The sequence below is a fragment of the Poecilia formosa genome, unplaced genomic scaffold, assembly GCF_000485575.1.
Source record: "Poecilia formosa unplaced genomic scaffold, Poecilia_formosa-5.1.2 Scaffold244, whole genome shotgun sequence".
Taxonomy (NCBI): Eukaryota; Metazoa; Chordata; class Actinopteri; order Cyprinodontiformes; family Poeciliidae; genus Poecilia; species Poecilia formosa.
Window position 1 is genome coordinate 100,252 of NW_006800183.1, and position 12,666 is coordinate 112,917.

The window sequence follows — 12,666 nt, forward strand, 5'->3', positions numbered from 1 at the left end:
TATGATTTTTAGATAATGATTTAATTTAATTAAGACAAGAACATACATACTAAAAATATAGTTTCTTCCCAAGAGACAAACCCTGAACCATCGTATTTGTTTAGTGTAATATCAATAAATTTTAAGAGCAATATTTTGAATATCTTGAACATAACATTCTGGTTATTTCTATTTATTTTTACTATACTTTATATTATTTTTCACTGCCTTCAAGAGCTGCTATTTTCAAATTTAGTTGGACTTTCTTGTACAATAACAATAAAATAATTTGATTCTATTCTAATATTTGGGTAAAACTTTAAGTTAACCTAATAAATGTTTGCATTTGTGAGTTTAAGTGAAATTGCAGCTATAATTCCTTCATTTCTAAGTGTGCTTCTGAAAAATCCCAGGGCTAAAAAGCCTGTCAATTAAAGTAGGATTCATCCTTAATGATGCACTTCTTAAAGCAGCATCTTATGGGAGAAGAACCAACTAGACAGTAGAAATGGTTTTCAAGTCTAAATAAGTGCAGCTAAAGGGAAATTAATTACTGTAACCATTTTTTATGAAGACAAAGGGCAGTGTTGGATGCTGGCTTGGCTGTAAATAAACTTGTTTATGCATTTTATTTATTAGAAGAATGACTCGGGCTCATAATATTTAACCAGCGGCAAACTTGGGTAAACAAAGATTTTATAATAATTAGAAATACTTAAAATATGACAAATGTAGGCTTTAAAACACAAATTAAGCCTCAACAGGAACAGTCTTCCTCATATGAGAGCGACTCACTGCTATGATTAACCAACATTCATGCCCTCTTTTACATCAGAGTCTGACGATCGGTGGCACCAAACGTCAGCCGCTTTCACGGGTCTCTGTATGACGAACATTAAACAATCCGATCCAAAGTGTTTGTGCAGAAAGCCATTCCACACGCAGCACTGTTACATAAGACATGAATGAAAGTCCTGTTCGATATCAACACAGAGAAAACAGCAGCTCTGCACAGACGCATACCAGGAAGGAAGCTGCTTTTTTTTCTTTTATGTTACCTGACGCAGAAGCAGAGATGGAGTGGTGGCTGTAGGCACAAAAAGATGATGGAGGAACCAAAAGACGACAAAGAAATCCAAGGAAACAGAAGGAAAGCCAAGTGGTTTGCATGCTGAAGGAAAAACACTGATGTAGTTTGTGCATTTCAGAGGCAGTGGTTCCTTTTTTTGGGTTTGTGCCGGTTTGTTTGTGGATAGAGGCGGCTGTGCTCCACACCGTTTATGGGCATCAGAGAGTGGGGGGCTTTTGTAGCAGTGCAGCCTTCCTCCTCGTGGTTCATCTATCAGATCCTGACACAGAAACACAGGCTGAGGGAGTCCCTGTTTCTGCTGCGTCCCATGGGTGACCGCAGCCTTCCAGGGTTTCTGCAGAATAAATCTGTTTTTTCCAACATTCATTCATTATAGATGACTTGTTATGCTTGTCAGAGGAAGAAGAATGAAGAAGTGAAAGAAGTAGAACATAGTTCAGTCGTACACGGGTCATTTTTTAAAGATATTTCATAAGTCAAAAGTTGATAGATTATGTAAGTAAAATTACGTTACGATAAAATCATAAAGCTTCACTTAACACCACAGGTGGTAGAGTAGCCAAATATGTTGAAGTAAAAATACTTCAACATATTTTTACCCAAGTAAGAGTAAAAAGTATTTGGTAAAAAGGCGACTGAGTATCTGATCAAATTCTCAATCATTTCATATTTAAAAATTACATAATCAGACAGATAAAAATATGAAGTTAAATAGAAAATTAGGTATTTCAAAGACCTAAACGATTCATATTAAAAACATAATTACAAAATAACAGCATGAAGATACAGAAAAAAAAAATCCAAATCAGTTTATCTCAATAAAAAAACTGATGAACACTGCAGGTGTCTGTCTGTGAAACTTTGGTTAAAATATATTTGTTTTTCATTCAGTGGGTAGAAAATACAGAAATTTTACTCAAGTAAGAGTAAAAAGTACAGCGTAGTAAGTAGCAAAGTAAGAAAAACACAACAAACATCCTGCGTTTTCCAAACAGTGACATTTTTTAGCACAATCAAGTAACTATATTAACTTCAGTTGTTATAAAAATGCTTTATACATCAAATATGACTTAACTGAAAGCTTTAACCAGTTAAAACTATAATATAAGATTTAGATTTTGTACGTCTGACTCTAGAGGAGTTTTGCCTCCCCAGTCATGAACCTCGCCGCACGTCACTGAACAGAACAATGTTTCCTCTCTTTGAGGGTTTAATTTGAGTCATATAAACTCTTCAGCATGCGATGGTACAGTGTGTGTAAAAGGCCTGATTATTATTTCCAGTTAGTCAAACAGTGTAGCCACCCAGAAAACCCAGCTTTGTTTCTAATCTGTCCAGGCTCCGACTGTGAAGCAGATGATGGCTGGTAGGCAGACACAGCTCGCTGCTCTCCTCACTTTTGTTTAATTTCAAGCAAGGCAAACACACACACACACACACACACGCACACCTGCATGTGAAGAGGTAATTCATCAAATTATTCATGGGGTTCCTAATTCCCCAGTGGTTTGTCGTATCATTAATGTATAACAAGACTTGTTCTGTCAGGCCTGCAGCCCTGAAAGACGTGAGTTTCTTCTCGGCACATTTTTATTCCAGGATTCCTCCGTCTTTTCTGAGTCGCACTGAGTCCAAGCCGGATCAAAAGAGAGAGAAACGGCACCGGATCCAGATATAAGAGAAAATAAATTATGGCAAAAGATGTAAATAATGATTTTAATATCCAAACCCAAACAATTGACACCAATAATAATCAGTCTTTGTAATGAAATAAAGATTTACAACATTTTACAGTTTATACTTATTGATCATGATGGACGGATGGATGGATGGATAGATGGATGGATGGATGGACGGACGGACGGACGGACGGACGGACGGACGGATGGAATGACTTGTTCAGTCATTACTTGTTTTTACATAAATTAAACTTTTATGCTGAATGATAAAGAATGGTAAAATGACTAAGTTAACACATTTAGAGGCCTTGGGGAGTTTAAGCAAACTTCTGACGGTCAGTAGATAAAAAAGAATAATGTGGCTTTTCATGCTTTGTTAGAAACACAAAAATAAAGTCTTAAAGTTAATCTCAGACGGCAGAGAAAGCAAAATGAACTGCCCACCTATTGTAGAAGAAGTAGGTTTAAACCCTTGACCTTGAATAAAATAATTAGGATTAATATGTAACTGGGGCTCAGTGAGTCCTGCAGGCTTTGTGCAGCAGTTTTCCTGAGGGAAAAGGGAAAAATGGAGCAAAATATCACCACAGGGCATTTCACCTACTTTCTATATGGAGTTGTAGGGAGGACAAAAGGATGGGCGAAATTACCACAACAGCAGAAGAGGTAAGAGCAAACAAGGCTGAGATGGCAGCTACAGCAGCTTTAAACGAGGAGGGTGTGCAGCGGTGAGTAGAAACAGGAACATTGAGGTAACGACGAGAGCAGACGGAGATAAAAACAAACTCAGAGGTCACCGTTTGCCCTCAGACGGATGCCAAGCGTGGGCGGTTGGCTCTCTGCAGCCATCCCAGCCACGGAGCTAAACAATTCATAGCATGCGCCTGAGCTGCCCACACTGAGCGCCGTGCACATTCCCTGCAGAGCAAAACAACGGCCATGTCACCGTGTGGCACAGCGGGAGCTCTAACAATGCCTGATACTGTTTTCTTCATGCCTGACACTGAATCAAATGCACTACATGGGAAATCTGTCTGAAGGTAGATAACTAAAACCAGCAGCACATGAAAAAACACCACACTGTGTCTTATATGACAATTCAGCAACAGGTGGATCCTTGCTTTACTGCTGCAGTGTGGAGGAAAACAATTGGCTTTCTTCAAACTGCAGCTGGAGTGCAATTTAGACGAGGACAAAAACTGATGCGTCTAAGATTTGGACACATATATGTTTAATATGGAGGGTTAGGAGTAACAAAATTAAATAAAAATACCAGGGATGCATCAATGATTATAGCTGATAACCGATATTTACCGATATCCTCTGTATTTCTCTACATATAATATACATATTTGACATATATGGGGAAAAAACAACAAGAAGCAGACGACAAGAAGCTGGAAATAAATATTGATTGTTAATATTGGCCCAGTTTTATTTATCAGGTGATACATTAAAAAAATGACTGATATTGGTTGATACTGATGTTAGGGCCGATATATCGTGCACCCCTAAAAATATCACGAAAGACATAAATGTAAATTTCCAATTAATAATTCAAATGAATCATAAAATGATTAAAAACATAATTAAATGATTAAATTGACCAATAATTAATTATTTAGCAGTAAATGGCTGAGTTTGACAGTTTAACTTATTTCACTTGAAAAGGAGCAACAAAATAAATAAACACTGTGAAATAATTCAATATAATTTTAAGCAAAATTTTATTCAAATTTATTTTTTAAAATGTGAATTTAATTACTTTATGGGATGTTTAATTATTTAATTGTATATTTCACATAGTTATTTATTGATGTATTTAATTATATGATAATATATTACTGAGTGGTAAATTTAATTATCTAATTATATCTAATATTCCTGTTAATTCCCTCATTGGCTTCTGAATAAATTAAATCTTAGAGTAAAACTGTCTGTATTTCCCAAACAGTAAAAATGCTTAAAATGTTTTTGTTTTGTTTTAATTAAAGGACGATCCAAATGATCTGTTAGATAAAAAATTTTAATTTTGGAAGTGATCCTTCTAATAAAAGACAGAACAACTTACACAACTTTAAGGCATTTGTAATTTTATTTAATTTCATACCTTTCCCAGGTAAATCGAATAATGGGCACAAATTCAGTCCATGTTTTAGACAATAATAAAAGATCTCCTGATTTTTTGGAAACTTCAAAGAAAGCCAAGACCAGTATGCAATCCCAAATCAGTCTGCATGTTGTGATAAATTCAATGTATCACAGAAATCCAGTAATACCAAGAAAAACTTTTTAGACGCGTCAATGTGGAGAAAACTGTACTTTAAAAACTATATCAATGAAGTTCCCGTGTGCTAAGAGTAAAACTATTGAGCTAAATGTTAAAATACATAGCAAAAGTGACTAAATATTTCTTAAAGAACAGCTGAATGTCATCACATATTGCTGTGTATTACTTTACTTTACACAACAATGTCCAAGAAAAAAATAATTAACCATTGTTTCCCTTATTTTAAAAGATTACAGCATGTTAACAACTTTTAAAGCTCTTACAAAGCCAGGTTAGCATTTAGCTTGTAGCATGTGTGCCTAGGTATAGCTGCAGTTTGTAACTTTAAAAAAATATGTTTTTACATATTTGTTAAAACTGTCGCCTTGTCATGACATGGTGACAGACAATCTGTGAAATGATTGGTCTCGTTCTTCGGATACTATTCCTGTCTGAAGTAATGCACCATTCACGATCAAAAACAACCACTCAGAGCCAGGAGGAGGGTCTTAACGATGCCAATCAACCTGGTGAACGTGCTGCTAAATGTGCTAATGGCGGAGAAACAATTTATCATTGCAGAAAAACTCCTTATCCACCATCATTGGCTGTACTGTAGCAAAGAACAAGGGGATGGGAGGAGCAGCATGCAAATGGGAATGATTGGCAGCACTTAGACCCACCCCTTGGCTCTGATTGGCTGTTTCTAGTTAGCACTGGAAGAAGGCAGAAAAGCTAGATTTTTTTCCACAAACTCATACAATACTGTCACAATGTAGTGACAGTTTCAACAAATATTCAAAAACATCTTTTATAAAAGTTACATACTGTACAATATTCGAATGCCACTACAGTAAAATCCAGCAGCACAAATTTGAATTTCTTCCTCTCAAACCATATGAAGACACAGCCTTAGGGACGCCGTTTGAAAGGATAGACAGAAGCTTTGAATTTTATTGTAACAAAAGCTTCAGTGAACTGTCAATCAGAGCGAGACAGGCCATTGTAAAACCAGTTGTCTGTACATCTCAAGCAGCGGACATCAAATGCAGGCAGACGCTTCCACCGGACAGCTCTCAGCCTCAAGGTTAGACAGCTTCTCCTCATTCATTCCCGTTTTCATCCTACCCTTCTCCATTCCCTACATCTCTCCTGTGTGATGATTTAATACCACCTGTCAGTTTCTCCTCTCCTTCTACCCTTACCCCTTATGTTAACGTCCTTCTGTATTCCCTGATCTTTCTGGCTCATCCTGATGCAGCCAGAGTGGAGCTTGGATGTAAACAGCAACTGCAGGCCATGCAAAGTGATCTCATTATGCAGGACTGCAGGGTAAACTGTCTTACCCAATTTAACAACTATCCTTCCCCTTACAAACTTTTCAGCTACATCAGGGTCAAACAAGCAATTAAGGGGGCAATTGTCTAAACAGGATGCCAGCAGAATTAAAGAAACAGCGAGCCGGGATGTTTTCCAATTAAGCATTAAAGAATTACATGAACCAGTTGCAATTGTTTTGCTCTGACAAACCTCTCGAGTGTAGAAGCAACATTTAACCATATTATATCAATAATTAATATGACTTCAAGCAGAAGTGAAGTATGTATTATTGTGTGACGGCACAGTATTACCTGAGGAATGTCATTTTTTAATTGCCTACACACAATGAAGGCATCTAAAAAGGCTGTTTGTTGTAAAACATGGTAACAAAAAAAAAAGTAAATGTTGCACATCATTATGCAGCTTGTAGACATGTTGGCTGCAATTATCTGGTTGCATTAGTGTGTGCATCCTAAACTACTGAAGCACAGGAAAAAAGCAATTTTAGTAAAAGATGGGACACCAGGGACATTACAGAAGCTAAATATTTCCACAAAATAACTGAAAAAACAAGACTGAAACTGGCCACAGAGGCAACAGTTAAGGAGCTACATTATTACCAACAATACACTGCAAAACGCCAGAGTTTACCAAGTGTATTGGGTCCAGTTTATAGAGCAAATATCTTAGTCCACTTGAAATACAACAAAACCAACTTACAAGTTAATTTTCAACAAGATATAGGAGTTCAGTTCAAGTAAATAGTTTCTTAATCTATTGATGAAAAAGATTATTTGACTCATGAGAAGTCATTTTTGCCATGTTCAAAGTGAAATAGTCTGCCAGGAATTATTTACTTAAAACAAGCTCATATAGCTTGGTGAAAAGTTACTTGTCAGCTAGTTTTGTCTTATTTCAAATGTTCTAAGACATTTGTATTAAAAACTAAATGAATACTTGGTAAGATCTGGTGTTTTTTCAGTCTACTGGCTATTTCATACAATCTGCTGTAATCTCCGTATATCTGGACTAAGAAATCTTAATAAAAAAGATAAAAGTGCACTCATAAAAAAATTAGGTTTAGCACATAAATGATAAAACTCACCAAAAAAACGCCACAGCTACAGTGAAACATGGTGGTGGCAGCATCATGCTATGGTGTTGCTTTGGGTGGAACTGAGATTTTTGTCAAAATGGATGGAGTTATGAACAGATACAAATGACTCATAATATTCAGTTATTTGAGCTGAACATTAAGACAAACTGGATGTTTTATTACCCCAGGATTTATTAACAAAAGGAAGACACATGTTGGTGTTTTCTAACCAGAGCACATTTATAGTTGTGTGTCCTACATGTATTATTACACATAACAACAGACATCTAATCTGGCAGTTGTTGGATCATCTGACAGTTAGTTTAACCTCGTCACCAGATGCAGAGGATGACATGTTATTTAACATTACCAGCACTAGCAGAAGGCTGAAAAGGCCATGCTAATGGTTACAATGTAGTGCTCAGCATGTGGGAAGTGCAGATGTCAAAGTGGCACAAAGTTGGATGCACTGGGTACATGAGGGCACCCACACACTCAGAGTCATCCCACTCCAGGCTGCAAACACTTAAATGGCATAGCTCAGATGGCTGGCACAGATGTCATGTAGTTCTGAGAGCTTGTTGCGCAAAACAATCGCCTATCTCAGGCTTTGGCTGCTGGCATAGAATGAAACTCTTTGTAAATTCAACAACCCAGCCTTCCTGAGTCTGAACGTGTAGAAAGAAGCATAATAATCAAATTCTTTAAAAGAAGATAGAAAATTAATTCTGAAAACCAGATTTGAATTTCATGTATTTTGTAGTGATTTTATTTGACAGAACAGAAAAACCTGTTGTCCATTTGTATTCTTTGCCACCTCTTAGTAAAATCCAGTCCTTTCAATTGCTTTTAAAACTGAACTACTAAGTGAAGAGTACACTTGAGTGTAATTCTTTGTTTGACAGAGAATATTAGTGAACAAACAGCTTCATGAAAACCAAAAAACACAGCAGACAGGTCACAGATTGTGGCGAAATTTAAAGTAGGGTTCAGCTCTAAAGCAATATTCCCAGTTTCGGACATCTCACAAAACTCGGTTCAACCCAGTTGAACCGAGTTTTGTGAGAAAGAGTAAGACACAGTTTAAAACCTGTTAACACATGGGCATGGAGAATATTAACCAGAAAACCCTGGAGGAGTAGCAGCAGCGCAGATGGGATGACCTGTTAACTACTCACTCACTCCAAAAAGCAGCAGAAAGTTATTATTAAAAATGAGAGAAAATGAAAATATTTAAGCAGTATGACTTCATTTGAATGGCACTGTAGCTCTGCTGACTCTCTTTAGCTTCAAGAAGTGTTGTAAAAGTTCAACATTTTCAACTGACTCAAAATTCAGTTCACAGATATTATCTGCTAAATAGTGCTGCACCTCGTTTCAGGTAATAACAACTTCAAGGCGTTGTTGCATTTGTAAACTAGATTCAGCCTCTTTTAGGTTTAGCTCTGCATATATAAAACTGATTTTGTTTGAGCACAACTTGATTGAACAGCAACATCACGCTTGTAAAATGAAAGCATGCATCACAGTTTTTCACTGGACAATAAATCAATAACATAACAATATTAGACACATGATCAATATCAGTAGATAATATCTCTGATATTCAATATTCTGGGAGATGTAGGCGAAGAAAAAGACTTTAGCTGCTCACCCTTTTACGGTCAGATAAGAAAAGTTAGTGGCAGCAACTGACTCAGTCACTCTCTGGTTACCTAGCAACTCATTCATTCTTTGGTTACCTAGCAACAACCTGTTGAGTAACCGGCACACGAGCAGTTTCAGTTTCCACCATGTGCCTCATAACTGCTAAAAAATAAACAGCAGCATGGAGCGAAAACTGGATAAAACAGGAAATGTCACACCAGCAGCTTAGCAGGATTTCAGATATTTAAATTTAAAAAATAAGCAATCATTATTGATATTGACTGATGTGACAAGCTTATATTGTGATAAGTTTTTCAGCCACATCGTCCAGCCATGGTTCAGATTTCACAGATATGTCTCATGAATGCACTAAGCTGAATATCTCTGAGCACAATACTGCCTACTTTTAAGTCTGTGCATCTTTCATGATAGGAAAATTGAGCCAAAACACCCAAACAAACTGAGAAATGTTTGCCTGGAAGCCATAATTCATGTTATGCCATAGTTATACATTCTAATTTTATTCAGTCTTCTTCATGTATTATTTTTTTCCTGTGGCTTCTAAAGATGTTTTATGTGTCTAATTACAAACTACAAATTTTAGTTGCATCTACTTTAGCTTCTGCAAAGCAATTTGTGCTAAAATCATGCGTACTTGCTGGTCTATCCTCCCAATGCATCTTACAAATGAAGAAGTTGTTGAAAATAGTTTGAGATTTTTAAGTCAAAAGCAGTAGCGCAGATGAAAGCAGAGATCATGGAGCCAAAGCAGAGAAAATATGCTTCTCTTTCCTCTTACCGAATGTTGTGGGACTTGCGTTTGATCTCATTCCAGCAGAGGTTCATCTCTCCTGTTTGGTGGGGACTGCTTCCTCTCAGTCTCCGGCACTCGGTCGCCTCCTCTGGCCCCTCACCGTCCACAGTGGACTGGCACGGCACACACCGGCATCCCGGCCACGAGGGCCGCCCCGCAGCTACACAAGCAGAGGAGCACAGTGTGTGTTTGTTACAGGACGACCCTTCTGAATTTACTCTCTGATTATTACATGGAGGTGAGGTAGTGGATATAAAACAGCACAGGCCTGACCAGCACTTCGATCCTTTGACCTTCCCACAAATGGAGATGATGTCCCACATTTTCGCCCCACAACCTTTTCTCTGAAGTCAGTGGTGCCACAGTTCTGACCCGTATTCAGAAGAATTTTGTCTTGAAGTCTTAAAGGGAACCTATTGTGCCTCTATGGGCAAAACAAATCATGTTCATTGCATTTTTTGCACAAAATAATTCTTAGATAATGAGATTTTAGTGTGGTTGGTTCAGGATGAGCTGTTTGCTTGTTTTATTGGCTCTAGTGGCCTTTATTTCGTAGTTAATTGACAGGAAAGTGGGTAATGAGAGAAGGAGAAGACATGCAGCAGAGGTCAGCAGGCCAGGAATCGAACCTGCGACAGCCGCGTTGAGGACTAAGGCCTCCATATGTGGGTTGTGCTCAACTCCTCCGCCACCACAGCACACCCCGGAATGAGGTGTTTTAAGGCGTCTTGTCACTTTAAATCTAAATAATTTGCTCCTGGCCACGTCCCCAACTCAACATTTACACTCACATGTGAACATGGTTGCAAGCAGATGTACAATTATGTAACTGTACATCTTTGAAAAGCAGAAGTAGAGCCTCCTGGACAACCAACAAGAATGCAATAAGTAGTTTCTGAAAGTAAGCCAACAACAAAACCAGCAGTCTTTTCCAGCAGCCATTGTACAGTGCATCCAGCGGTAAAAACAGCTGACCAAATGTGCTGGAGCTTAAATTGGGATAACTAGGTAACTTGTCTGGGCTTTGTGCTTTTTAAGCACTTAAGCAGTTTTTAGAAACTTTGCATAGGTTATCTTTATGATCCAAATTCCCACATCCCTCAAACTAAACTTTGAGCAAAATTGGGTCTTTCAAATAAAAAAATAAGCCTGTATGTACAGTCAAACTAGTTGCAAAGTAATTTAAGAACAAAAAAACTAAACTTTTGGCATAGCTATCACAAAACCCTGATGTCAGTTCCATAGAAAATTTGTGGCAGACATGAAAAGGTGTTTGAACGAAGCAGCCTAAAAACCAGACTTATTTACAGCTGCTCTGTCTGTCAGGGGTGAATGGGCCACAACTCACCAGCAAACTGTGGTGAGAAGCTTATGGCAGAAATACCAAAACATTTTACTAAAATCAGACTTCAAGCATGCAAGGAAATCAAAAGGCAAAATCTACCAAATGTATATAAACTCACAATTCTGCCTTAAAAATGTTTTTTATTGGTTTCCTGTAACATTCTGATTTAAAATGCTGTCATTTCATAAAAAGGAGTTGAAATAAATGAACAATTCAATAATATTCTGAATCAATGCATTAGTGCTGTGTGTAAATGTAATCCTCTGACATTTTCACGGCCCTTGAAATATAAGAGTGAAGCATATATTACAACCAGGCAGTCCTTGTTTTAGTTATAATAATGCAAACATTTTTATTACGTTTGCGACGTAACATATTGTAAAGTTCTTACATGAATCTGTATCAAAGGAAAGAAATGCAACACTGTTAAAATATGAATCAATACTATTACACAGATGTACTCAATTGAAGCTATATTTAATAACTCTGTCCTGTGTGTAAAAGGAAAAACCCTGAATCTCGACACAGCAGCGGTTTTATCCCATTATTCCATTCCATTAAACTCTAAAAAACAAACGCAGACAAAAAGCTTCTTTTATTCCAGACTTTTAGAGTGTGAGGGCATGTAAGGCAACATGAAGAAGTGCAATCCCCGCGATGGACCAAAGAGGAGAAAAAACCGAGGGAGAAGCCCAAGCGCACCGACACACAAACAGAAAACACACTCACACACTCAAATGTGTGGCTTTCAGGGCAGCAGGAGCCTTTCTGCGTTCACAGGTCCTGGTGTGAAGTTTCTCTATTTTTTATGCAATTCACAACATATGATTGAACACCAGCTGTGCTTCCAAAAACGCCCTCAGACACCTAAACCTCCCATACTGTATGCAGACGTGCACAGACTGTGATCGGGCTGCGTTTGATCAGTGTGTTCTTATCAGGGGGTTTGCAGGAAAACTAAGCCTATAGCACTGACAGCAGCAAACATCCATCTGCTGCAAAAACACACACATAACTCTGGCTCAGATGTTAAAGAAGCTCTGTTTCAGGCACATAGTGCCATTTTATTACACAATCAAGTAACTATATTAGCTTCAGTTGATATAAAAATGCTATATATATATTAAATATGACTTAAAATAAATTTGACTTCTTAATTTAACGCCTTGAAATTGGGCTTCTGTCTCTTTAAGAACTCCTGCTCTTTCTGAAACTTACTGCTTCGAGTAAGTTATCACAACATCACTCCTCTACCAACCCTTTATCAATGTTTTTACTGAGAAATAGCTCGTATCACAGTAGTAACAGGTGTTTGCTAATTGCTGCTGGCTAGTCTGAAGGAGCTGAGTTTGGAAACTGAAGCTCCAAGGACAAGCTTCATCTTGTCCTTGGACACAAGGACAAGATGAAGCTTGTCCTTGGAGCTT

General features: G+C 37.6%; 1 protein-coding gene across 3 annotated transcripts in view; it reads right to left on the minus strand.

The window, feature by feature from the left end:
• Window positions 1–12,666, minus strand: part of drp2 (dystrophin related protein 2) — a 242,152-nt gene that overhangs the window by 98,396 nt on the left and 131,090 nt on the right. For all 3 annotated transcript variants that reach the window (XM_016680505.1, XM_016680504.1, XM_007569658.2), the window contains one exon: window positions 9,880–10,054. In XM_016680505.1, the coding sequence (XP_016535991.1) occupies window positions 9,880–9,926 (47 nt within the window). In that variant the 5' untranslated portion in view covers window positions 9,927–10,054. The remainder of the gene's footprint in view (window positions 1–9,879; window positions 10,055–12,666) is intronic.